Source organism: Rutidosis leptorrhynchoides, chromosome 6 (assembly GCF_046630445.1).
Source record: "Rutidosis leptorrhynchoides isolate AG116_Rl617_1_P2 chromosome 6, CSIRO_AGI_Rlap_v1, whole genome shotgun sequence".
NCBI lineage: Eukaryota > Viridiplantae > Streptophyta > Magnoliopsida > Asterales > Asteraceae > Rutidosis > Rutidosis leptorrhynchoides.
This window is the reverse complement of record NC_092338.1, coordinates 3,095,998-3,122,036: the sequence shown is the minus strand read 5'-3', so window position 1 is coordinate 3,122,036 and position 26,039 is coordinate 3,095,998. Positions and strand designations below refer to the sequence as shown.

The window sequence follows — 26,039 nt, the reverse complement described above, 5'->3', positions numbered from 1 at the left end:
TACTCGTATGCACCTGTATTCGTACTCGTACAATACACAGATTTTAGATGTATGTACTATTGGTATATACACTTCAATGATCAGCTCTTAGCAGCCCAAGTGAGTCACCTAACACATGTGGGAACTATCATTTGGCAACAAGCATGAAATATCTCATAAAATTACAAAAATATTAGTAATCATTCATGACTTATTTACATGTAAACAAAATTACACATCCTTTATATCTAATCCATATACCAACGACCAAAAACACCTACAAACACTTTAATTCTTCAATTTTCTTCATTTAAGTGATCTCTCTCAAGTTATATCTTCAAGTTCTAAGTGTTCTTCATAAATTCTACAAGTTCTAGTTTCATAAAATCAAGAATACTTCCAAGTTTACTAGCTCACTTCCAATCTTGTAAAGTGATCACACAACCTCAAGAAATCCTTGTTGTTTACAGTAATATATCATTCTAAATCAAGGAAATACTCATATACAAACTTTGATTCAATTCCTATAACTATAACTATCTTAATTCGAGTGATAATCTTACTTGAACTTCTTTTCGTGTCATGATTCTACTTCAAGAACTTTCAAGCCATCCAAGATCCTTTAAAGCTAGATCATTTCTTGTCACTTCCATTAGGTTTACCTACTAAACTTTAGGTAGTAATGATGTTCATAACATCATTCGATTCATATATATAAAAATACCTTATTCGAAGGTTTAATCTTCAAATCACTAGAACATAGTTTAGTTAATTCTAAACTTGTTCGCAAACAAAAGTTAATCCTTCTAACTTGACTTTTAAAATCAACTAAACACATGTTCTATATCTATATGATATTCTAACTTAATGATTTAAAATTGGGAAACACGAAAACACCGTAAAACCGGATATACGCCGTCGTAGTAACACCGCGGGCTGTTTTGGGTTAGTTAATTAAAAACTATGATAAACTATGATTTAAAAGTTGTTCTTCTAGGAAAATGATTTTTCTTATGAACATGAAACTATATCCAAAAATCATGGTTAAACTCAAAGTAGAAGTATGTTTTCCAAAATGGTCATCTAGACGTCGTTCTTTCGACTGAAATGACTACCTTTACAAAAACGACTTGTAACCTGTATTTCTGACTATAAACTTATACTTTTTATTTTTAGATTCATAAACTTAAGTTCAATATGAAACCGTAGCAACTTGAAACACTCAAAACGGATTTAAAACGAAGAAGTTATGGGTAAAACAAGATTGGATAATTTTTCTTGTTGTAGCTACGTGAAAATTGGTAACAAATCTATATTAATCACATCCTAGCTAACTTATATTGTATTACATGTATTCTAATATATTATGTAATCTTGGGATACCATAGACACGTATGCAAATATTTTGACATATCATATCGACCCATGTATATAATTATTTGGAACAACCATAGACACTCTATATGCAGTAATATTGGAGTTAGCTATACTGGGTTGAGGTTGATTCCAAAAATATATATACTTTGAGTTGTGATCTAGCCTGAGACGTGTATACACTGGGTCGTGGATTGATCCAAGATAATATATATCGATTTATTTTTGTACATCTAACTATGGACAACTAGTTGTAGGTTACTAACGAGGACATCTGACTTAATAAACTTAAAACATTAAAACGTATTAAAAATGTTGTAAATATATTTTGAACATACTTTGATATATATATATATATATATATATATATATATATATATATATATATATATATATATATATATATATATATATATATATATATATGTACATATTTTTTATAGGTTCGTGAATCGACCAGTGGCCAAGTCTTACTTCCCGACGAAGTAAAAATCTGTGAATGTGAGTTATAGTCCCACTTTTAAAATCTATTATTTTGGGATGAGAATACATGCAGTTTATAAATGTTTTACAAAATAGACACAAGTAATCAAAACTACTTTCTATGTTGGATTATCGAACCGAATATGCCCCTTTTTAGCTTGGTAGTCTAAGAATTAGGGAAATGGCCCCTAATTGCCGTGAATCCTAAAGATAGATCTATTTGGCCCAACAAGCCTCATTCGAGTTACGGATGCTTTAGTACTTCGATTTATCATATCCGATGAGAGTCCCGGAATGATGGGGATATTCTTTATGCATCTTGTTAAGGTCGGTTACCAGGTGTTCAACATATGAATGATTCTTATCTCTATGCAGTTTGCGAAATGCCTGATATGAGATGTGTTATAAAAATGAAATCTTGTGGTCTATTATTATGATTTGATAATATGTAGGTTAAACCTATAACTCACCAACAATTTTATTGACGTTTTAAGCATGTTTATTCTCAGGTGATTATTAAGAGCTTCCGCTGTTGCATACTAAATTAAGGACAAGATTTGGAGTCCATGCTTGTATAATATTGTTTAAAGACTGCATTCGAAGACTTATGTTGATGTGTAATATTATTGTAAACCATTATGTAATGGTCGTGTGAAAAACGCTATATTTTAGATTATCATTATTTGATAATCGTCGTAATATTTTAAAGGTTATGGTTTGTTCTAAAATCGCATGCAGTCTTTGAAAAACGTCTCATATAGAGGTCAAAACCTCGCAACGAAATCAATTAATATGGAGCGTTTATAATCAATATGAACGGGACATTTTATTGGTGGGGATGGGGGATTGAGAGCAAACACACACAAAAAGGTGCTCTCTCCGAAAATATGACTAGGGTTCTCTAATGGCAAAGATTTGAGGTGATTTGGCATGTAACATGGTATTTATACCTATACCATGTTACTTACACTTTAAGCACAAAATCACCTCTTAAAACGTTTAACGTCCGACCCTCATGAATTCATTAAACTGCGTCTATTTAATTGTCACCGAAACTCCAATCTAAATTGCTAGGATTTTATCCTAACAATATATATATATATATATATATATATATATATATATATATATATATATATATATATATATATATATATATATATATGTATGTATGTGTGTGTGTGTACTGTGTTAGAATGGCCTACCGACCCGTATTTAGGACTCAGGTCTGACCGTCTGCCCCTCGACATGGTTTAAGGTTAGGATCCTTGTAATGCGGTGCGTGTGTGCGTGGCAAACGAGAGTATTCGATGCCAAAAACTTGCCTTTCAAAAAAAAAAAAAAAATTGGCCTACCGACGAATAACGGATTATGATTTCCATGTTACTCTGGGAGATCGAGTATTTTTACTTAGATGTACGCAAACTAAGTTGTGACCATTTTTAAACTTTTCCCTGGCCACTTCAAGATGTGTTGCTAGTGTGGATTGAACACCGAGAGCTGTTGTAATGATATTAGTATATTAGTATAAACTAGTTGTGGAGCCCTCGCTTCGCGCCGGAGGCTCCGTTTTTTATGCGAATTAAAAAAAAATCTTGATCTATTTTGTAAAAATAATTTTTTTTTTTTCGACACTAACATTGAAGGGTTGTTCCTTTTATGAAAGTTGTTTCTTTTAACGTTAAAGTTAGTTGATCTATTTTGTAAAAAAAAAAATGTTTTTTGACATCTTTTGATAGCATTGAAGGGTTGTTCCTTTTAAGAAAGTTGCTTCTTTTATCGTTGAAGACAAAAAAAAATTGTAGCACAGTAGTGGCCTATGTGGGTCCTACTGTTTGAGCGCAGTGTACAAGTCGGTAAAGCGTGGTGGGTGTTATTATTCAGTATTTTTGGTGTTAGTGATGGGATAAATAATAATTTAGAATATAGGTATAAAGTGGGGGTTCGATTTGTATTTTAATGAAAGTTAGAGGGTTAGGTTTATGAAAAGTGAAAACCGAAATAGTACTATTCATAACAAATAAGACAAATTTTGTCTATTAGTTATATGGTAAATGTTTGAGCGCAGTGTACAAGTCGGTAAAGCGTGATGGGTGTTATTATTCAGTATTTTTGGTGTTAGCGATGGGATAAATAATAATTTAGAATATAGGTATAAAATGTGGGGTTCGATTTGTATTTTAATAAAAGTTAGAGGGTTAGATTTATGAAAAGTGAAAACCGAAATAGTACTATTCATAAACAAATTTTGTCTATTATTTATATGGTAGATTAGGATGATAACCACTAGAATAGCCTACCGACTAATAGAGACAAACACATTAGCACTGTTTTCAGTTGATTACAACTGGATTTAACTCCACTTATGTAAGCTTTTGATTAGCAACTTGACTCAAGCTTATGTGTCAAGAACCTGAAAATTAATACAGTAAATTTTAAGCTGAAAGAAGCAAATTAATTAACTGAACTGGCTACAGAAAAAAGGTGCACATACGTACGTACGTCATGTACGCATTGTAGAGAAGCTGACTGAGATGAACAAACAAACAATATGCTAAAAAAATGGTATCATGCATGCTACATGTAGTATGTTAATGTAAAATGTGATTGTGTTATGCTTTATATATAAATAAAAAGGGTATCAATTAATCAATAGTTACCCGGCCAATTGCACGCAAAAAGGATAAAAATATGTGATTGGTGGTTCTCTATTAGTGGCAGACACTGGGAAAATAATTTGAAGATTTTGGACAGGACCAAAACTGGAAGGATTCTCTATTATCAATTGTATACATTTATAGTTAGTTAGTCTTAAAAGGGCGAGAACCATATATGTAAAGTTGATATCTTTCTTTTAGCAATTACTACTCCGTATATAATAAGATGGAGAAAATGCACTCACAAATTATTTAAGTGGGGTTAGGAATACAATGACTTGAAAGCAGCAACAGCGAGCATTGTCTCCTCAAGAACATCAACCACCACTTGGTTTGGTGGGGACATGAATATATTATTATTATGATGATGATGATGATGATGATATGGCATTATTTGTAGTATCTGTTTACTTTAATTTAATCTTGTTATCGAATGAAACCCGTAGGTTATTGAGTATTATTCATCAACTATGTATAGATACAAAAAAAAACCCTAAGTAAGTCTAATTAACTTTAGTGGACCGAGCCCGTCTATACAATTGGGCTGGGTTAATCCTAGTATACATATTCTAATACTCCCCCACAGTTTGAGCGGGAGAAAATCACAGACGCTCGAACTGGAACGTAATACATAAATACATGATATAAACATAAACATTATGAACGTAATAAAACCAAAAATATAGCAAAAGTCTTCATTCTCGAGCTTGTAGTCTTGATAATGGAGCTTGCTTCTCGGTTGAAAGTCTTCTACTTTTTTTTTATTATTATTTAAGGAAAAGATTTTGAGAAATTAAAACAAATAAGAAGATCGAGCTAGTATACGGAAATAAGATTTTTTTTTATTTTTTTTCTTTAATAACTGAATTAGAAGCATGAAAGAAAGAGATGATTTTCATTAATGGGAAAGATTTGAAGGAAGAGAGATAATTTTCATTAATGGGAAAGATTTGAAGAAATCAAGAGGAAAAGAATTTAATAAGGAATAGATAGTAATTTGAAAAGGAAAGAGTAAGTGAAAAAAGAAAGAATAAAAGATCATCTTCTTATTTCTTTTAGGAAGAATATGTTATAATTCAGTAGGCTTATAACTACCTTTAGTGGTTTGATTCTTGATTAAGAATGCTAATAATGAAGTGTAAGAACAAAGATGATAAAGGAGAGAAAGAAAGAAACACTTTGTAAGTGTGAGAAAATGGTGCAAGTTTAATGCTTGCATTCATGGCTATTTATAGCAAAAATATCACAAGTTTAGGTAATACAATAATATTACTTTTGTGTATCAATAATTGACTATCCATTTATATATATATATTTATATATTATAACACTCCCCCTTGGATAGCAATTTTGTTTGTTGAAGATCAACTGTAAGTTACTGCCTCGTTAAAAACCTTGCTAAAGAAAACCCAGTGGGAAAAAAACTTTAGCTAAGGGAAAAAGAGTGCAGCATGGAGTTGACTCCCCCTCAAGTAGACATCGCTTCAGTTGTTACATCTTTTGAACATGTCTCATGCCAATGTTATGAACGTGTATTCTGAAAATAGCAGTTGGAAGTGCTTTCTTGAAAAGATCAGCAGAGTTTTTGCTGGATTAAACATATCTCATTTCAATCTCGTTGTCCTTAATGAGATTTTGAGTGTATGAGAAGAATCTAGGAGGTATGTGTTTGGTTCGGTCACTTTTGATATACCCTTCTTTCATCTGTGCTATGCAAGCTGCATTATCTTCATAGATAATTATTGGACTTTTATCGCGTTCTAGTCCACAAGAATCAGTAATGATTTGTGTTATTGATCTCAACCAAAAACATTCCCGAGTAGCTTCATGTAATGCAATCACTTCGGCATGATTTGATGATGTAGCAACAAGTGTTTGTTTTTGAGAACGCCATGATATTGCAGTACCTCCATTTAGGAATACATATCCAGTTTGAGATTTAGCTTTATGTGGATCAGATAAATAACCTGCATCAGCATAACCAACCAAATCTTGTTTTGATTCGTTAGAATAAAATAATCCTAAATCAGTAGTTCCTCGAAGGTATCGAAATATGTGTTTGATCCCATTCCAGTGTCTTTTGGTAGGAGCAGAGCTGAACCTTGCCAACAAATTAACTGCAAAAGAAATGTCAGGTCTTGTACAATTTGTAAGATACATAAGAGCTCCAATTGCACTAAGATATGGTACTTCTGGTCCAAGAATATCTTCATGATCTTCACATGGACGAAATGGATCAGTTTCAACATTGAGTGATCTAACAACCATAGGAGTACTTAATGGTTTTGCCTTGTCCATATTGAAACGTTTCAGAATCTTTTCAGTATATGTTGTTTGATGTACAAGTAAACCATTAGGCATATGCTCAATTTGTAAATCAAGGCAATACTTGGTTTTTCCGAGATCTTTCATTTCAAATTCTTTCTTTAGAAGTTGAATGGCTTCATGGATCTCTTTATTTGTACCTATGATGTTAAGATCATCAACATAAACAGCTATGATCACATATCCGGATGTTGTTTTCTTAATGAAAACACAAGGACAAGTAAGGTTATTTGTATACCCTTTGCTTATCAAGTAATCACTTAATCGGTTATACCACATACGTCCCGATTGTTTTAACCCATATAAAGATCTTTGCAATTTAATCGAATACATTTCTTTGAGTTTTGCATTTGATGCTTCTGGTACCTTAAATTCTTCAGGTATCTTCATATATATATCACTATCAAGTGATCCATATAGATAAGCAGTCACAACATCCATGAGATGCATTTCTAAATTTTTAGAAACTGCCAGGCTGATTAAGTATCTAAAAGTAATTGCATCCATAACAGGGGAATAAGTTTCTTCATAATCAATTCCCGGTCTTTGAGAAAAACCTTGAGCTACAAGTCTAGCTTTATACCTTGTAATTTCATTTTTCTCATTTCTTTTTCGGACAAAAATCCATCTGTATCCTACAGGTTTCACATCTTTAGGAGTGAGAATGATGGATCTGAAAACTTTTCTTTTATTGAGTGATTCTAATTCAGCTCGTATTGCTTCTTTCCATTGAGCCCAATCATGTCTATTTTGACATTCAACCATAGATGTTGGTTCTGGATCATCATCATTATTCATGATGTCATATGCAACATTAAATGAAAATTTCTCATCAAGATTTTTCATTTCATTTCGGTTCCATAATATTTTTGAATGTGCATAATTGATTGCAATTTCTGTATTGACATCATCAATCTCCTCTGCAGTAGGAGTACTGATTTGTAGTTCTTCTTGAACACTTTCTTTTACCTTATTATCAGCTGATTTTCTTTTTCGAGGATTTTTATCTTTGGAACCAACTGGTCTCCCACGTTTCAGACGTGGCATAGATTCTTGAGTGACTACATTATCAGTTTTTCGATTTAGAATCTCAACTCTAGCTGGAGTATTAACTGCTGGTATATATGATTTAGTCACCCTTTTTGTATCTGTGAATGCATCAGGCAATTGATTTGCAAGTTCATGTATATGCATTATCTTTTGAACTTCTGTCTCGCATTCTTTTGTGCGAGGATCAAGATACTTTAATTGAGGTCCACACCATGAAACATCATTTTCTTTCTTTTTTATTTCTCCCCCTAATCTAGGAAACAATGTTTCATTAAAATGACAATCAGCAAAACGTGCTGTAAAAACATCACCTGTCATAGGTTCAATATACCTTATGATTGAAGATGTTTCATATCCAACATATATTCCCAACCTCCTTTGAGGACCCATTTTTGTACGTTGTGGTGGCGCAATTGGAACATATACTGCACAACTAAATGTTCTAAGGTGGGAAATATTTGACTCTTGACCAAAAGCAAGTTGTATGAGGGAATATTTATGACTTGCACTTGGTCTGATGCGAATCAATGCAGCAGCATGTAAAATTGCATGACCCCATATAGATACAGGGAGTTTTGTTCTCATTATCAATGGTCTAGCGATTAACTGTAAACGTTTAATCAGTGACTTGGCTAAACCATTTTGTGTATGCACATTAGCAACAGAATGTTCAACAACAATTCCTATAGACATGCAATAGTCATTAAATGCTTGAGATGTAAACTCACCAGCATTATCAAGTCTCACCTTTTTAATGATGTAATCAGGAAAATGTGCTCTCAATTTAATAATTTTGGCAAGAAATTTTGCAAATGCCACATTACGGCTTGATAACAGAACAAACATGAGACCATCTACTAGATGCGTCTATTAGGACCATGAAATATCTAAATGGTCCACATGGTGGATGAATTGGTCCACAAATATCACCTTGAATTCTTTCAAGAAACATTGGTGATTCTTTCTCAACCTTAAGTGGTGAGGGTCTAGTAATCAATTTTCCAAGAGAGCAAGATATACATGGAACCATTGTATCATGAAGGATTTTTCTATCCTTCAGTGGATGTCCATGTGTACATTCAATAATTCTTTTCATCATTGTTGATCCTGGATGGCCCAATCTGTTATGCCATAAATTAAATACATCAGGATCAATATACTTTTCTTTAATCACCATATATGCTTCTGGTACATTTATATGTGTATAATGTAATCCAGAATTAAGTCTTGGAAGTTTTTCAATCACGTGATTCTTGTTAGTGATACTTAAATATTTCTCATTTTCTGCCGTTACTGACTGATAATCATATCCATTAAGGTATATGTCAGAAAAACTCAATAAATTTCCGCTTGACTTAGGAGAGAATAAGGCATTATTAATTAAAAATGTTGTACCGTTTGGTAATATGAATTTTGCCTTTCCTATCCCTTCTATCAAGTTAGCAACACCTGATATTGTATGTATAGTTCCTTCCGTTGGTTTCAAATCAATGAAATATTTTTCAGATTTAAGTATAGTGTGTGTAGTACCACTATCTGCTATACAGAGATCTCCACTACTTGATTGATGTTGTGTTCCAGCAGAATTCATATTAAACTTCATATATAAGAAACAAACAGTAAGTATATAAATGTTACACAAAATGTTTATTACACACAAATAGATAAAACTGAAACATTTGACATACATAGAATTGAAACATCAAACATAGAACTGGAACATTTGATAAAACATATAGAACTGAAACATTTGAGAAAACATGATGACAAAGGTTAAATCGTTTTATTTATAAAAGAAACATATTAATTTAATTCAAGAAATCTTCATATAAATCAGATGGTTGCTCAGTGACCGTTGGATCAATATTATCCACAAAATTTACTTCCTTTTCTTTACCTTTCAGCGAATCCTGATACATCTTAACAAGATGTTTAGATGTTCGGCAAATATTAGCCCAGTGGCCCATTCTACCACATCTGTAACAAGATTCTTCAGAATTTTTAGAAGAATTTTCTTCAACATCTTGTTTAGTGGGCTTTTTTTGTGGTTGATATTTATATTTTCGTGGATTATTATTTCTTTGACCACCACGGCCACGGCCACGTCCACGCCCATTCCCATTACCATAAGGATGGTTTCTACCATAGTTATGGCTTTTGACATGATGATGGCGATGGTTATTATAACCACGACCTTGCCCGCATCCTTGTCCCTGTTTATAATTATTTGCAGTATTTGCTTCAGGGATTGCAAGTGTACCAGTAGGACGGGATTGCTGAGTTTTCATTAATAGCTCATCATTTTGCTCTGCAACCAAGAGATATGAATTAAGTTCAGGATATGTGTTGAACTTTAGCATTCTCAAATTTCTTTGCACTGTTATGTTGGCAGCATTCATTGTGGAGAAAGTTTTCTCCAACATGTCTGCATCACTTATTTCATGTCCACAGAATTTAAGTTGTGAGACTGTATTATACAGAGCTGAGCTGTATTCATTTACTTTCTTAAAGTCTTGGAACCTTAATGTTCTCCATTGATCCATAGCAGCTGGAAGTAAAATTTCTCTTTGATTATTGAATCTGCTTTTGAGACCTTCCCATAAAACATGGAGATCTTCTACAGTCACATAATTATTTTGTAAGCATTCATCAATATGTTGATGAATAAAGCAACATGCCGTTGCTTGTTCTTTTTCAGAACAAGTGTTGTTTTCATTTATGGTTTCAAGAATGTCCATTGATTTAAGATGCATTTTTACTTTTATAACCCATGGCATGTAGTTGTTTCCCGTTGATTCTAAAGGAGTAAATTTAAGTTTTTCCAGATTCGACATTTTCTATTATCAAAAATTAAAATAAACAACATGATAAATTAGAGTCAATTTATATTCATAAGTATATAAACATTAAACAAAAATTTAATATAACATAAATGATAAGTAGGCGACAGTGTCGACCATATGTAAGCAATCATAAATAAATGTTATATAACATAAATGATAATTAGGTGACAGTGTCGACCATATAAATGTTAGATAATAGAAATATAAATGTTAGTAACATAAATGATAATTAGGCGACAGTGTCCACCATATATTATTCAGGTGGTATAACCGACCATATATCATTTAGGTGGCAGAGCCAACCATAATTAGTATTAAGATTATCGTGCTGATAACGTGTTATAATTCAGTAGGCTTATAACTACCTTTAGTGGTTTGATTCTTGATTAAGAATGCTAATAATGAAGTGTAAGAACAAAGATGATAAAGGAGAGAAAGAAATAAACACTTTGTAAGTGTGAGAAAATGGTGCAAGTTTAATGCTTGCATTCATGGCTATTTATAGCAAAAATATCACAAGTTTAGGTAATACAATAATATTACTTTTGTGTATCAATAATTGACTATCCATTTATATATATATTTATATATTATAACAGAATACGATTTTTTTTTTGTCTATTACATATACGGGGATAAATATCAATGATTTGTCAGAAGAAGACGTATTCTTTTTTTTTACTCAGCAGAAAAATTACGGCTGCTATGAAGTAGAATAGTCGTAGGGTCTGGAGAAAAAAAAAAAGATAACTAGAATAGAGTTGCGTTGTGAGGAGAAAAGATTGAATGGGAATGAAGATAGGTAATAACTTTTAATTCACGGACGAGAACGTGGAGGAAAAAGAGTAAGAAAGATAGAGCGGAAGAAATCTAAGGCTCTAATACCATGTTATAGAATGAAACCCGTAGGTTATTGAGTATTATTCATCAACTATTTATAGATACAAAAAAACCCTAAGTAAGCCTAATTAACTTTAGTGGACCAAGCCCGTCTATACAATTGGGCTGGGTTAATCCTAATATACATATTCTAATAAATCTAAGCTAATTTTGTGACAGAGAAATAACTCAAACAGAGTAGCTAGCATTTAACATCATCTGCTGACTGCTGCTGCTTATTCTCTTGCTTTTATATATATATATATATATATATATATATATATATATATATATATATATATATATATATATATCTTGTTACTCATATATGCTCTTATGTGATCCAAGAGTACCTTAATAATATCTCAACTATAAAGATCTATCAACCAATATTCTGAAATATATTGAATTATCATTATCAATGAATACTAAAAAAGGTAAACAACACCAAAACGAGTGGCTGGATCTTGGTTTAGGACAAAGCGTAGCAGAGATTTCGGCCTCATCAAGACCCATGAAGGTATACACTTGCAACTTTTGCAAGAGGAAGTTTTACAGTTCACAAGCTTTAGGTGGTCACCAGAATGCTCATAAAAGGGAGAGAGATGCAGCTAGAAGATACCTATCACCAACCACAACAACTAATTACATGCAGCCGATGAAGTTGCTGATGGTTAATCATCCATCACTCGGTGTTCAACCCCATTCACTTGTTGACATGCCAACCACAAATAATGGAGAAACAACAAGTGCAGCCAAGTTTGATGGTGATGATGAAGGTGCAACCAATTGGGTGCAGCAGCCATACACATACTATGGAGAGTATTTAAAATGGCCTGGAGGGTTCTATTTGGATATGCAACAACCAGCTACTCATGATTCTCAGCCGTCTGATCAACATTATATGCTTGATTTGAATCTAAAGCTGTAATGTAATGTAATGTAAATTAAATTAATTGATGTTCTTGATCAACCCTATCCAGGCCGGCTCACAATCAGATGTCTATCCATAATCTGGAACATACCCGACTCACTCACTCAGAGGTTGTGGTTGTGGGGTGTCAAGGCTTGAACTAGCTGTGACTTGTGCTATTTGTTTTTCAACGTTTTATTCTCCTCGTACTTGATTTGTATTGTTACAATGTAATGAAAGAACATGACAATATCAAATAAATATTCCACTGCATGTTGTACACTAGCTAGCTAGCTACCTGATCGATCTGTGTAAAAATGAATAATGACTATGCTATAGGTACCGATTAAAAAGTGTTTCCAGAACTTTCCAATAAATTATTTGCTCATTTATATTTATAAATATGAAAATGAAAATGAAAATCAGGTAGATAAAATAATACTGATAATGAAGTGCCTTTCACAGTTTACATGTCCAGAAATTATATTTCTTCACTTTAATTTTCAAGCTAAAAATAAATACAAATCGATTTCATACACGAGGTAAAGCATAAGGTAATTAAGTTGATGGATCTGAAAATAAGGTAAAGCATACAACTTGCAGGGCATAATAACATTGATCTCTCGAATCTAAATGGACCATGATTCTTGGATTGTTATACTGTTAGACATATAAGATTAGGCCAAATCCAATATTTGGGTTTGGATCCATTAGAGTTAATTAGATGGTTAAGGTTTATGTAATTACTATCAATAGTTGATCAATAATAAAGTAATGAATACGAGTTCTATTCTAACATGGTATCAGTGCTCTAACTATGTAACCCGTCCGATCACTTGGTCGTGATACGGAGGGATCCATCATTGTTAATTTCTATTGTTTTTTTTCCTCAATCCAAATAATTAATAAGCCGTCGCAGTTTCTATTAGTTATCATAACCTCCTTTTATATATATATATATATATATATATATATATATATATATATATATATATATATATATATATATATATATATATATATATATATATATCACCCCCGCCGTTTTCAATTAATCTTCTATCACCTTTTCTTTTAACAACTTGTAAACAACCGACTGCCCCTATCTAATTTCTCTTACATGTTTATTTATTTAGTTTTTTTTTTCCACGTAAGTGTTCTATTTTTTTCCTTTCTACACCTTATGTAAACTTGAGGTAATTCTATCAAGTCTTTCATCTCTACCAGAAAAACACGTGTTATGAACAGATGAAAGAATCATCCATGTGTGCGACTTCAAGTTTTTCTTTCCTATTATTTTCTTTTCTCCCTACAAATCTTTAATGATATTTAGATATTCATTATTCTTAAATAATGTTTATTTTATCGTTTAGTTTTTTTTTCTTTCTTCAATAATCATAATCGGCGTGGGATGAGCCGCCTAACTTGACTAGGTTCCAAACCCTAGAAAAAAGAGAATATAGTCAAAAATTAGTATTTGCAGCGTTGAAGAATACTGTTATCGTCGACGAAAATAGCATGTCAAAGCGGTACTTGATCCTTAGGCACAGCAAACTACGGCGTAAAAGAAATAAAAAAACAAGACGTCAGAATCTTGAAAGGGTTACCATCAAAACTAGGCCTGTGCATGGTACTTCCGTCCCAAACTAATTCGGTTCGGTTCTGTACCGAGTCCCAAATTATTGAAGAAAGTCATACCGAGGACCGTACCAAATAATTTCAGTTCGGTTCCATGATTTTCGGTTCGGTTTCCGGGAAAGAACCGTCCCACTTGAGTACAGTCATCATTGACTGTTGGAATTGCGATTATAGTCGGTCTACTTTTCAAGAGATGTAGCAAAAGCGTTTATTTTCATTTGACATGCAAAATATATATCTCCCTACATGTGTTTTTTTTTAAAAGCTAGACTATTATTATAAATAATATTAACAGAGTACACAATGAAGTACAACTACATGAAGAAATGGAGAAGTGTATGCAATGATCTCAAAATAAAGATACAAAAGACGAATTCTATTTGATGGTTTAGTAAATACAACATGAAAAAATACAATAAGAAGACAATAATAGTAGAGACTATTTGTTAAATTATAGATGGATAAAATGTCAATATTTCGGTCCGGTCCGTTTCCCTTTTTTCGGGTTCGATCCGTCCCGTACCGAGGACCGAAAAATATGATATTTAAGGACCATGGACCGTACCGAAACTCCTCGGTCCGGTTCGATTTCGGGCCAGTTCGGTCTGGTCCTCGGTTTTTTCAGTTTTTTCCTGTACCATACACACCCCTATTCAAAATGTTATTGTTATAGCTTCATGAACTAACTTATTAACTTCAAAATCTTATTTTCAAATGCAATATATCATGTATCAAAATTTCAACCAATTTTTTGTTAAACATCGTCCAATTTATCATCTTAAAAATTTAACCAATTTGTAGTTCATATCATATAACCCCAAATATTTGACAAACAAAATCATTTTTTATAACTCAAATTAAATTCATCCTTCATGTACATCAATTTTTTCAAATGTAACTTGAGATGTGAATCAGTCGATACTTAAAAACCTTTAGAAAATAGTGTCAACGTATAAAGTGATGTTTACTAAATCTATAAAACATCTTAACCATTAAGAATATATTTTTGTAATAAATAAAGAATAACTTACAATTCATTCATTGAATAATTATTATTTATTCACATTATATATAGAGGCTGGTCAAAAATGCTAACTTACAATTCATTTATTGAATAATAATTATTTTTGTTGTACGTTTTAGAGTTATTCATCTATTTGATGAATCTCTTTATTCAAAACATTATTGTTATAGCTTCATGAACTAACTTAATAATTTAAAATCTTATTTTCAAATGCAATATATCATGTATCAAAATTTCAACCAATTTTTTGTTAAACATCGTCCAATTTATCATCTTAAAAATTTAACCAATTTGTAGTTTATATCATATCATATAACCCCAAATATTTGACAAACAAAATCATTTTTTATAACTCAAATTAAATTCATCCTTCATGTACATCAATTTTTTCAAATGTAACTTGGGATGTGAATCAGTCGATACTTAAAAACCTTTAGAAGATAGTGTCAACGTATAAAGTGATGTTTACTAAATCTATAAAACATCTTAACCATTAAGAATATATTTTTGTAATAAATAAAGAATAACTTACAATTCATTCATTGAATAATTATTATTTACTCACAGTATATATAGAGGCTGGTCATAAATGCTAACTTACAATTCATTCATTGAATAATAATTATTTTTGTTGTACGTTTTAGAGTTATTCGTCTATTTGATGAATCTCTCTAATTGTTATATAAGTTTCTTGTTTTTCGATGAAAAAACTAAACAAATATATATATATATATATATATATATATATATATATATATATATATATATATATATATATATATATATATATATATATATATATATATATATATATATATATGGGCAGGATCAATGGGGAAGCACATTTTTTTTTCGTTTTTTTAGAATTTTTTTTTCCGGCATCAAGATCATATGAAAATATGAACATTTAGAAAAGACACTTTGTGATGAATGTTATTATTTAGGCGAGAAAACGATCGACAAAAATAACATTCAAGATAATATTGTTCGTGATGAATATGAACGTTTTATTTCATGTTTTGTGAAGTAAAATTTAGCCCGATTTAGAGTTTAGGGTTTAGGGTTTGGTGTTTTGGGTTTATTCCATAAACCCAAAACACCAAACCCTAAACCCTAAACTCTAAACCGTTCGTGTTAAAAACTCAATCTAAATCCTAAATCTAAACCCTAAATCTAAACCCTAAACCTTAAATTTCTAAACCCTAATATCTAAACCCTATAAACCCTAATATCTAAAACCTCAACATACGCTAGAAAAACACGATAATTGTTATATATTACTTCTTTGAGCGTTTTTCCGCCAAAATAAAAACATTTATCGCAAAGTGTCTTTATTAAATGTTCATATTTTCATCCAATCTATAATGTTCGTGAACAAAGTTTTTTCAAAAAACGAAGAAAAAAAAAATTTTGCTTCCCCCCGCTTCCCCCCGATTGGTTACTTCCCCCTTGATCCTACCACTATATATATATATATATATATATATATATATATATATATATATATATATATATATATATATATGGGCAGGATCAATGGGGAAGTAACCAATCGGTGGGAAGCAAAATTTTTTTTTCGTTTTTTTAGAATTTTTTTACCGGCATCAAGATCACACGAAAATATGTACATTTAGAAAAGACACTTCGTGATGAATGTTATTATTTAGGCAGGAAAACGATCGACAAAAATAACATTCAAGATAATATTGTTCGTGAAGAATGTGAACGTTTTTTTTTCATGTTTTGTGAAGTAAAATTTAGCCCGATTTAGAGGTTAGGGTTTAGGGTTTGGTGTTTTGGTGTTTTGGGTTTATTCCATAAACCCAAAACACCAAACCCTAAACTCTAAACCGTTGTTAAAAACTCAATCTAAATCCTAAATCTAAACCCTAAATCTAAACCCTAAACCCTAAATATCTAAACCCTAATATCTAAACCCTAATATCTAAAACTTCAACAAACGCTCAAAAAACACGATAATTGTTATATATTACTTCTTCGAGTTTTTTCCCGCCATAATAAAAATATTTATCACAAAGTGTCTTTATTAAATGTTCATATTTTCATCCAATCTATAATGTTCGTGAACAAAGTCTTTTAAAAAAACGAAAAAAAAAAGAAAAAAAAATTGCTTCCTCCCGCTTCCCCCCTATTGGTTACTTCCCCCTTGATCCTACCACTATATATATATATATAGTGGTAGGATTAAGAGGGAAGTAACCAATCGGGGGGAAGCAAAAAACTTTTTTTTTTTCGTTTTTTGAAAAAAACCTTGTTCACGAACATTATAGATGGGATGAAAATATGAACATTTAGTAGAGACACTTTGTGATAAATGTTTTTATTTTGGCGGGAAAACGCTCGAAGAAGTAATATATAACAATTATCGTGTTTTTCGAGCGTATGTTGAGGTGTTAGCTATTGGGGTTTAGATATTAGGGTTTATAGGGTTTAGATATTAGGGTTTAGAAATTTAGGGTTTAGGGTTTAGATTTAGGGTTTAGATTTAGAATTTAGATTGAGTTTTTAACACGAACGGTTTAGAGTTTTGGGTTTAGGGTTTGGTGTTTTGGGTTTATGGAATAAACTCAAAACACCAAACCCTAAACCCTAAACCCTAAACCCTAAACTCTAAATCGGGCTAAATTTTACTTCACAAAACATGAAAAAAAACGTTCATATTCTTCACGAACAATATTATCTTGAATGTTATTTTTGTCGATCGTTTTTCCGCCTAAATAATAACATTCATCACGAAGTGTCTCTTCTAAATGTTCATATTTTCGTGTGATCTTGATGCCGGGAAAAAAAATTCCAAAAAAAATAATTTGCTTCCCCCCGCTTTCCCCGATTGGTTACTTCCCCATTGATCCTGCCCCTATATATATATATATATATATATATATATATATATATATATATATATATATATATATATATAGAGAGAGAGAGAGAGAGAGAGAGAGAGAGAGAGAGAGAGAGAGAGAGGGGCTGGTCATAAATGCTAACAAAATTTATGCAATATGAGAAAAATACTAATTCTTTGAACAAAATATGGAATTGACATTTTGAACTTGTTCAGAGAGAGAGAGAGAGTAAACAAATAAATAAACATTACACATTAAAGCTCACTTCAGTTATCTCCATGGTGCTGGATTATTCTGTAATTTTCATCTCTGAAGCATTAGCAGCATCCACATTTTTATGCTATTCTCACTTCTAGACCATACATACATGGATAGTATAAACATGCACAAACTAATACATACTCCCCTTTGTCTCAAAATTACTATCCCGCTTTGACTCTTTGAGTCTTTATTCTACGACTTTGACCTTCAAAATTTTTGTTTCTGTTATATAGTATTTGTTGAAAGTTAAACCAATGAAAACACATTTTAAAACCGAATCTATTCATATAAATTTCCTCAAATATTATATAGCATAAATAAAACGGGTAAAATTTAGAGTCAAAATGTAAGAAGAAAGATTTTGAAAGTCAAACGGGACAATTATTTTGGGACGGATGAAGTATTATATGAGCTACTGTACACTATTTCATCCTACAACACTCTGCGTAATTCAAGCTCCTGACAAACCCTGTGCTGCATGTAAATGTTCATCACTCAAGGAATCTTTATCAGCATCTTTCGACGACAACATGTTGATCTGCAAAATTGTAACTTGAAATTCTTGTATCATGTCAAGACAATAGAAAGTAATAAGTTAATTAGGATATGTTATATATATATATAAACCTTGACGATTTCTGGTCTTGAGCTTGGATAGTAGGCTGCTAACACACTCAAGTTGAAATCCTGAATACAAGTAGTAGTCATGAGCACGATATACAAATATTCAATTTCAAGAAACAATCATCTTTTTGGAAAGTAAGTTTCTTTTGAAAAAAAAAAAAAATAAACATGTTTTTCTAATCCTACATGACAAGCAAACATGATAATGGAATGCAATGGATCGTAACCAATAAAACTTTAACCAAATAGACCTTAAAGAGTCGGATTAACATAAGAGTAGAAGGGAGAAAACGTACTCGAAACGGATCCCCCCTCAAAGACTGAACAAACATCGAGGAACCAGAACTTTTTCCCTGCACACCCAAAACCAAACAAACACACACCGAAAGTTATAACAAACTACAAAAAAACACATGCATTTCAACAATAGCCGCCACGTCAGCAGCAGAACTTTTTTTTACCTCTAATGATATATCCCTGAGTCGCCTTCCTGTTTGAGCACAACAAATTCTTACAACATTTTCATCACAACTTCCACTTAATATATAATCCCCCCCATTCATGTAATAAGAACGTGTATAGTTCTGTGAGCTTCTCGTTGGGGCTATTCCAAAGTCTAGGTGAAGCCTTCCATCAACAGCAAGCAGCTGTTTCACCTGTGCATGAATTAATTTAATTTTAATTAATTTAAAATTCAAAAACGCATATTCATTCAACCACAATGCTCCATTTACCGGTTTTCATTTCATTTCTACAAAATTAATTATTATTATGTAATGTAAATGTAAAATGTAAATTTCACCTCATTGTCAACAGCTGATACAAGAAGATAATGATCATCTGGAGAAAAGCAGACCATTACGTTTCCCCGAAAACTGGAAACTGTGTAACACGGATGAATTGGCTTTTGTCTTAAGTCCCACATCTTTACATCATGATCAAAGGATGATGTAGCAAACATAGATGGCGAATGGTTTGCAAATTTAACAACATTAATGTGCTCCTGGTGCATGTTGCTGAACCTCTGCAGGCGCTGACCTGTGCTGATGTCATACAAAGCAACATCGTTTGAATACCCACTGGCAAGAAATAGTTCGTCCAACGAGTTGACATGCACAGAGGTCAATTGGTCAAACCCATCAAAGGTAACAGCCGTTGAAGGCGTATGCTGAATATCATACAGTTTGAGCACACCATTATCCGACCCAGCAATAAGCTGCAATACCGAACCAAACAAACAAAATGAGCATCAAAACCTGTAATAGATTAACTAAAGGCAGGGATTTTGATTTTTCGGACAACTTATTATTGGGTTGATCCGGTACATGAATTATCTTTCAAAGGTAAAAAGGGTCAAATACAAAACTTGCAGAAAAGGAGAATAGGTCAAAACAATCATACACTCAAACGTCACCCAGTGTGAATAGTATTAAAATTGATACATTATGTTATCAAATTTGACAAACTATAAACCAAAAAGTACCCATTATAATCCAAACCCATTACCCAACCTACCTGACGTGACCCACCCATTTTGTCACCTCTAAGATTTATATTCATGGTCAAATATAAAAGGATGAACCGTACAAAATATGATATCTTATCAGCAGCAGTCTTCCTATCAATAAATAATAAATATTAAGCGTATTACAGTTGGAGTATATTATTATTGTAACATTTAAAGCTAGCATAAGATGGGTCTACCTTAGAAGGATACTTTTTAAGCCAACATAATCCTAGAACGCTATTCGTTGCTCCATGTGACGAGATGTACCCAACAATCTTCTCACTTTCATGGTTAACGACAACAACTTCACCATCCAAAGTTCCGATAACCATGAGATTTGAATTACAAGGATGATATTCAAATTGTCTGGGACGAAAGGAGGTTGTACCAACATCAACTCTTGGCATGGTGCTGGACTTTATCGAAAGGGGACGTAAGGATGGGAACACCGCACACCCAACTCTAGAAGCACCAACTGATCTGGTATAACTAGTAGTATTTTTTGCTGCTTTAATCTCACGGTTTTTAAGGATACTAACAATGCTCTCTTTATTTGTTCTTTTATATGGTAGATGCTCAAAGTTATCTGAATAGACTACAGCAGCTCGATCTTTTTCAGCCCTTCTGATTGGCTGGTTATCCAGGATTTTAAGATTGGGGAATGAAGCTATCATGTAGTCTCTGTAATGTTTCTCATAGCATATTGGTGATGGGTGATCAAAACGATGCTTTCTTCGCGAAACACGTGAGATGGGTCTTGACATCGCCCACGACTCATCTGCATCTTCTTCTGATCCCCTAGGAAAGATCTTATATATATGAAAATAATATTAGCAGTGCAACATAAGAACATTAAAAGGGAAAATCGCATAAAAAAGCTATCAAACTTCTCTGTTTAGTATAGCATTGCAAAATAAGAAACTCAATCAAATTATAAAAGTAAAGAGCTTATCAATTGTTCTCTAGCTTTCTGTCATTTCAGGATATATGTCAAACTTACTATTTACATGCATCAAATATACCAGTTACCCAATATAAATAAATTTAAACTCGGTACCATATTGAGCAAATACTACATTATGTCATGAAACTTGAGGAATGTTGATCACCTTTTTATGCAATTACCCCATACAAAAATCCAAAAAGTTTCATGATTATATAACAAAATACTACACTCACTAGTAATTACCTCATTACGAAGATCAAGTAAGCCATTCCAAGAGAAATCTTCCAACAAACTGTTGCCAGGAAGAGTATCTGAGAAGTCAACTTCACTATCTGTTGAATCATCGTATTCATTTACAGTTCCGTGAACTGAATTATTATAGGTACCTATCAGAAACAAATTTATAAGTTCATCTTCATCGTTGGGATATGCATATGTATGTTCTTCGGCAGTTTCTTGAGTAGGACTGTAACTAGTGTTCTCATCTGGTTTTGCCCCAAAAGATCGAGGACAAGCCTTTGTGTCATCACGGCATAAGCAGCTTTGAAAACGAAGTTCGGTCAAAGATGGGAGTTTTGCAAGTGACGCACTCGTGGTCCATAGATTGGATATTTTTGTTGCACATAAAGATAAACACTTGAGATTTGGCGTACAAGAAAAACAATCTTTCCCAAAGCTAGTTAGTGATGCACTAAAATCAAGATTAAGCGTACGCATCTGCATAAATTTCCCAGTCATATTGACCTTCCGAAAATGTGAAAACTTTAAATGTAAAACTTGGCATGCCAAACCTCCCGATGAAAGCCCCCTATTGAAAAAATAAATACAGTTTTAATTAATGATAACAGATTAAGAATGAGTGCATAACACATATTGAAAAATAGCATGACGCAATTAAGACATACAATAAGAAATCTTTGCCAAAGGTTCTGTCTTGGAGGTCCACAACACGGAGTTTGTGGTGTACGGCATGCAATAATAATAAAACAGAATCGGCATCCAAAGAGCATGACGACTTTTGAAGAATATCAACTGCATCTATCTCTGACATGTCAATTAGGACAAACACGTTATAAAGTGGATGGAAATCGACACCTTCTAAGTCATCCAAAAAGATAGAAAAGCTAGACTCTTCATTCTCCAGCTTATTAACCTCAGCCTGCATCATAAAATTAAAAGCATTGTAACATTATTAAAAGTACTTCATGATTCAATCATTTACAGTAATACATTTTGTGACAACGACTTCTCCAACAAGTTCTATACAGTATAAGCACTTCTTTAATAACGAAGACGAAAACTTAACGCCAATCAATACGATGAAGTGAACCTTAACGAAAGCTGAAAAAACTGCTTTATTAGGGACAGTATTCCAATCCTTGCAAGAATCAATATACCTACAAACGAAAGCAAACTAAATATTAACCCAGAATTCACCTATAACTCACAGATGAAACATCTCAAAGATAAAAAGTACCATAATTTAGTAATCAAAAGTTCAAAATTGTTGGTACGAAATACGGAAACTGTGCCCGATCAAACAGACCAACAAGAGCACTCAACGATCATACAACCCAGAGGCGTAGCCACATTATGTCTAGTGGTGGCAAGTGCCACTACTCAGCCCAGTTGCCCAAGAAGCATACAGCCCATCATCCATCTTAGATTTGTGAACTTTACATAAGTGACACCAGTCCAAATTATAAAGCCGGGTACATAGAAGGCCAATTATCCACCAAAGTTGTTTAGACGTATTATATTGGACCGTAGCCCACCCACCCCAACTCTTCTTTATCGTAAAGAGCCACTATACCATACCAAAAATTGGTTTCAATATTCATTGTTATTATTAATATTTAGACTCTGTATATCATTACCGGAGTACATGACATGTTATAAAAATCGTTGGACATCATTCATAAAACAGGGTATATAATTATAAGGCCACTCCCTATCGTAACTAAACTATTCATCCTCTTAATCTTCCACATCAGCGCCACATCAACACCAATATCCTATAACTAACTCATAACTAAACACTCCCTATCATGGCTAAAACAATACTCCTCTTAATATACAACGTACAAGCAATAAAGCATCAAGTCCAACAATAAAAAGCCACTGGGACCCACAATTCCTATAACTAACCTAAACACTTCCATTAAATCCATGGTGAATGCGGGTAACTAACGCGGGTAACTAATCCGTGCCTATGGTTCATTACGGGTAACTACGGGTAATAAGCGGGTAATGACGGGTAATGGAACCATAGGGAGTGGTCTAAGTAGCATATTAGATTAGAAAACAATTTAGATATTTTATTAAAAAATAAAACCAAGTACAAAGGAGTAAGATCAACCCTTTGACGGCCTTACACCGGCCGGTCCCACAATTAAAATAAACTAAGCAATCATCTATGTATAGTGTTTTTTAATAACGAACTTCTAATTGTTATGCTTTAGTATTTTACAAACAATCTAATTAAACTAAAGCTTGATTTTTATTTTTTTATTTTTTTATTATGTATCGTAAGTCTTGTTGTTCATGTTTTTAGTTTCATCTTAGGACATAGTACTAATTTTCGATAAGATGCGATAAGCTTATGTTTTTGTGCCACCAGCAACTAAATATCCTGGCTTCGCCCCTGACTGATATTACAACCACGTACGTTCTCATAGTCAAGGATTTTAACCAGATTGACCCTATCTATACTCATTGGAGGTTTCTTACCTCAACTCTACATGTCTTGCATACGTCATCTTTTCAACACACTAAAACCATATGATGAAGTAACATGGAAAGATCCTATAATAAAGTAGTGTAATTCTTGGTAGAAAGTATGACAATGCATTTACCAAGTCAACTACGGAGTATAGATATAGATAAAGATCATCATTAAAACAATACTAAATAATTCATATTCATCAATCATCAAATCTCATTCCATTAATTAGCCCTTAATAATTATCAAACAAAGTTTATATTAAGAATGACCCAACAAGATGAATAAATGAAAAGACGGAAGAATTGCACAATAGAAATATCAGAATTAATTAATTAATTAATTAATAATGATAAAAGATACTGTAAAAGAAGATAGTGTTGGTGCTACCTGTGTTTTAGGGTTTGGATATCGATTGCCATGGTAGTATTGGGCGTCTCTCAAAAATTAATGAATCAATTGGTTCGTACACTTGAATTTGATCATCATCGAGTCTTCTGCAAATTAATTTACGGCCCCAATTAGATCGGACTTACCAAATTTATCCTTTTTAGCATCACAATATTGTACCGTACCTGAGTTTTACACGTTTGTAATTTTCCTGGTGATAAAAAAATTGTCGGTTCAGTATTTTAATACTCCCTCCGTCACACCAGAAGTGTCCACAACTTTTTCCAGTCTTCCTTATTCAACTTTGACTTTACATATTTTTGTTGGTGTTATATAATATTTGATAATAGTCATATCAATGAAAACACAATTAAAACTCAATCAATTCATATAATTTTCATCAATTAATATATAACACGAACATAAATATTTATAGTCAAAGTTGACAAATAAAGACTGTCAAAAGTCAAAGTGGACACTTCTGGTGGGACGGAGGTAGTATGAAAAATGATAAACATAGCACGGTTAAATTTAGTATATCAAAAATAATGTTATTCAATATTTATAATTCAACCTGAATAATATTAATACTCATATCAGATTATATAAAAAAAGTCGATATTGAAAAAGAAATATTTGTACTCGGTAATTAATTAAACAAAGTTTATAAACTAGCGCTACGTCTATCAAAACCCTTTTAATATTCACTCGTATTTCGTTAACGACACATCAATCAATATTTTATATTTTATCAAACAACGAAGCTAATTTTTTTTTTCTTTTATTTACCTCAATGACCCTAATTTATCAATATTTGACATGAATGACCCCGTCACTAACTTCATGAGACGACCCGTCCTAATCCATAAGGACGAATACAATAACATATGGTTACTTGCGAGGTATTTGACCTCTATATGATACATTTTACAAACATTGCATTCGTTTTTAAAAGACAAACTTTCATTACATCGAAAGTTGACAGACATGCATACCATTTCAAAATATCCAAACTATAAATGACCTAATCTGTCATTTACTTAATAATAATCCTGATTGAACTCAACGACTTGAATGCAACATCTTTTGAAATATGTCATGAATGACTCTAAGTAATATCTTTAAAATGAGCAAATGCACAGCGGAAGATTTCTTTCAAACCTGAGAATAAACATGCTTAAAAGTGTCAACCAAAAGGTTGGTGAGTTCATTAGTTTATCAATATCAATCATTTCCATCATTTTAATAGACCACAAGATTTCATTTATTCAATAATCATACACTCGCAAGTGTTTAAAAATCATTCGTATGTTGAACACCTGGTAACCGACTAACAAGGATGCATATAGAATATCCCCCGCATACGATCGCAATCAGTATGCTATATACCGGCCGTCGCAATCAGTATATATAAATCGAAGTACTAAAGCATTCCAAATTCCAGAATGGGACTTGTCAAGGTCCATAGATCTATCTTTAGGATTCACGTCAATTAGGGTGTCTGTTCCCTAATTCTTAGGCTACTAAGCTAAAGGGGTGATATTCGGTTCGATAATC

General features: G+C 32.5%; 2 protein-coding genes across 4 annotated transcripts; one reads left to right on the top strand and one right to left on the bottom strand.

Moving 5' to 3' along the window:
- The first annotated feature begins 11,929 nt into the window (after positions 1 to 11,929).
- LOC139855770 (zinc finger protein 3-like) lies at positions 11,930 to 12,825 on the top strand. The gene has a single exon (XM_071845016.1). It carries the CDS (start codon positions 12,012 to 12,014, stop codon positions 12,519 to 12,521), a length of 510 nt encoding a protein of 169 aa, XP_071701117.1. The 5' UTR covers positions 11,930 to 12,011; the 3' UTR covers positions 12,522 to 12,825.
- Positions 12,826 to 18,261: 5,436 nt separating this feature from the next.
- On the bottom strand, positions 18,262 to 24,689 carry LOC139852100 (protein DWD HYPERSENSITIVE TO UV-B 1-like). Of its 3 annotated transcripts, XM_071841323.1 has the most exons (11): positions 24,668 to 24,689; positions 24,483 to 24,589; positions 22,677 to 22,767; positions 22,276 to 22,529; positions 21,614 to 22,178; positions 20,622 to 21,233; positions 19,720 to 20,133; positions 19,379 to 19,573; positions 19,214 to 19,270; positions 18,921 to 18,980; positions 18,262 to 18,831 (listed from the first exon to the last, which is right to left on the bottom strand). In XM_071841323.1, the coding sequence occupies exons 2-11, from the start codon at positions 24,512 to 24,514 to the stop codon at positions 18,745 to 18,747; spliced, it is 2,367 nt and encodes a 788-aa protein (XP_071697424.1). In that variant the 5' UTR covers positions 24,515 to 24,589; positions 24,668 to 24,689; the 3' UTR covers positions 18,262 to 18,744. The 3 variants fall into 3 exon arrangements, with proteins under 3 accessions (XP_071697424.1, XP_071697423.1, XP_071697425.1); XM_071841322.1 differs by lacking the exon at positions 24,668 to 24,689 and having other exon boundaries at positions 24,483 to 24,659; XM_071841324.1 differs by lacking the exon at positions 24,668 to 24,689 and having other exon boundaries at positions 22,701 to 22,767; positions 24,483 to 24,659.
- Between the last annotated feature and the right edge of the window lie 1,350 nt (positions 24,690 to 26,039).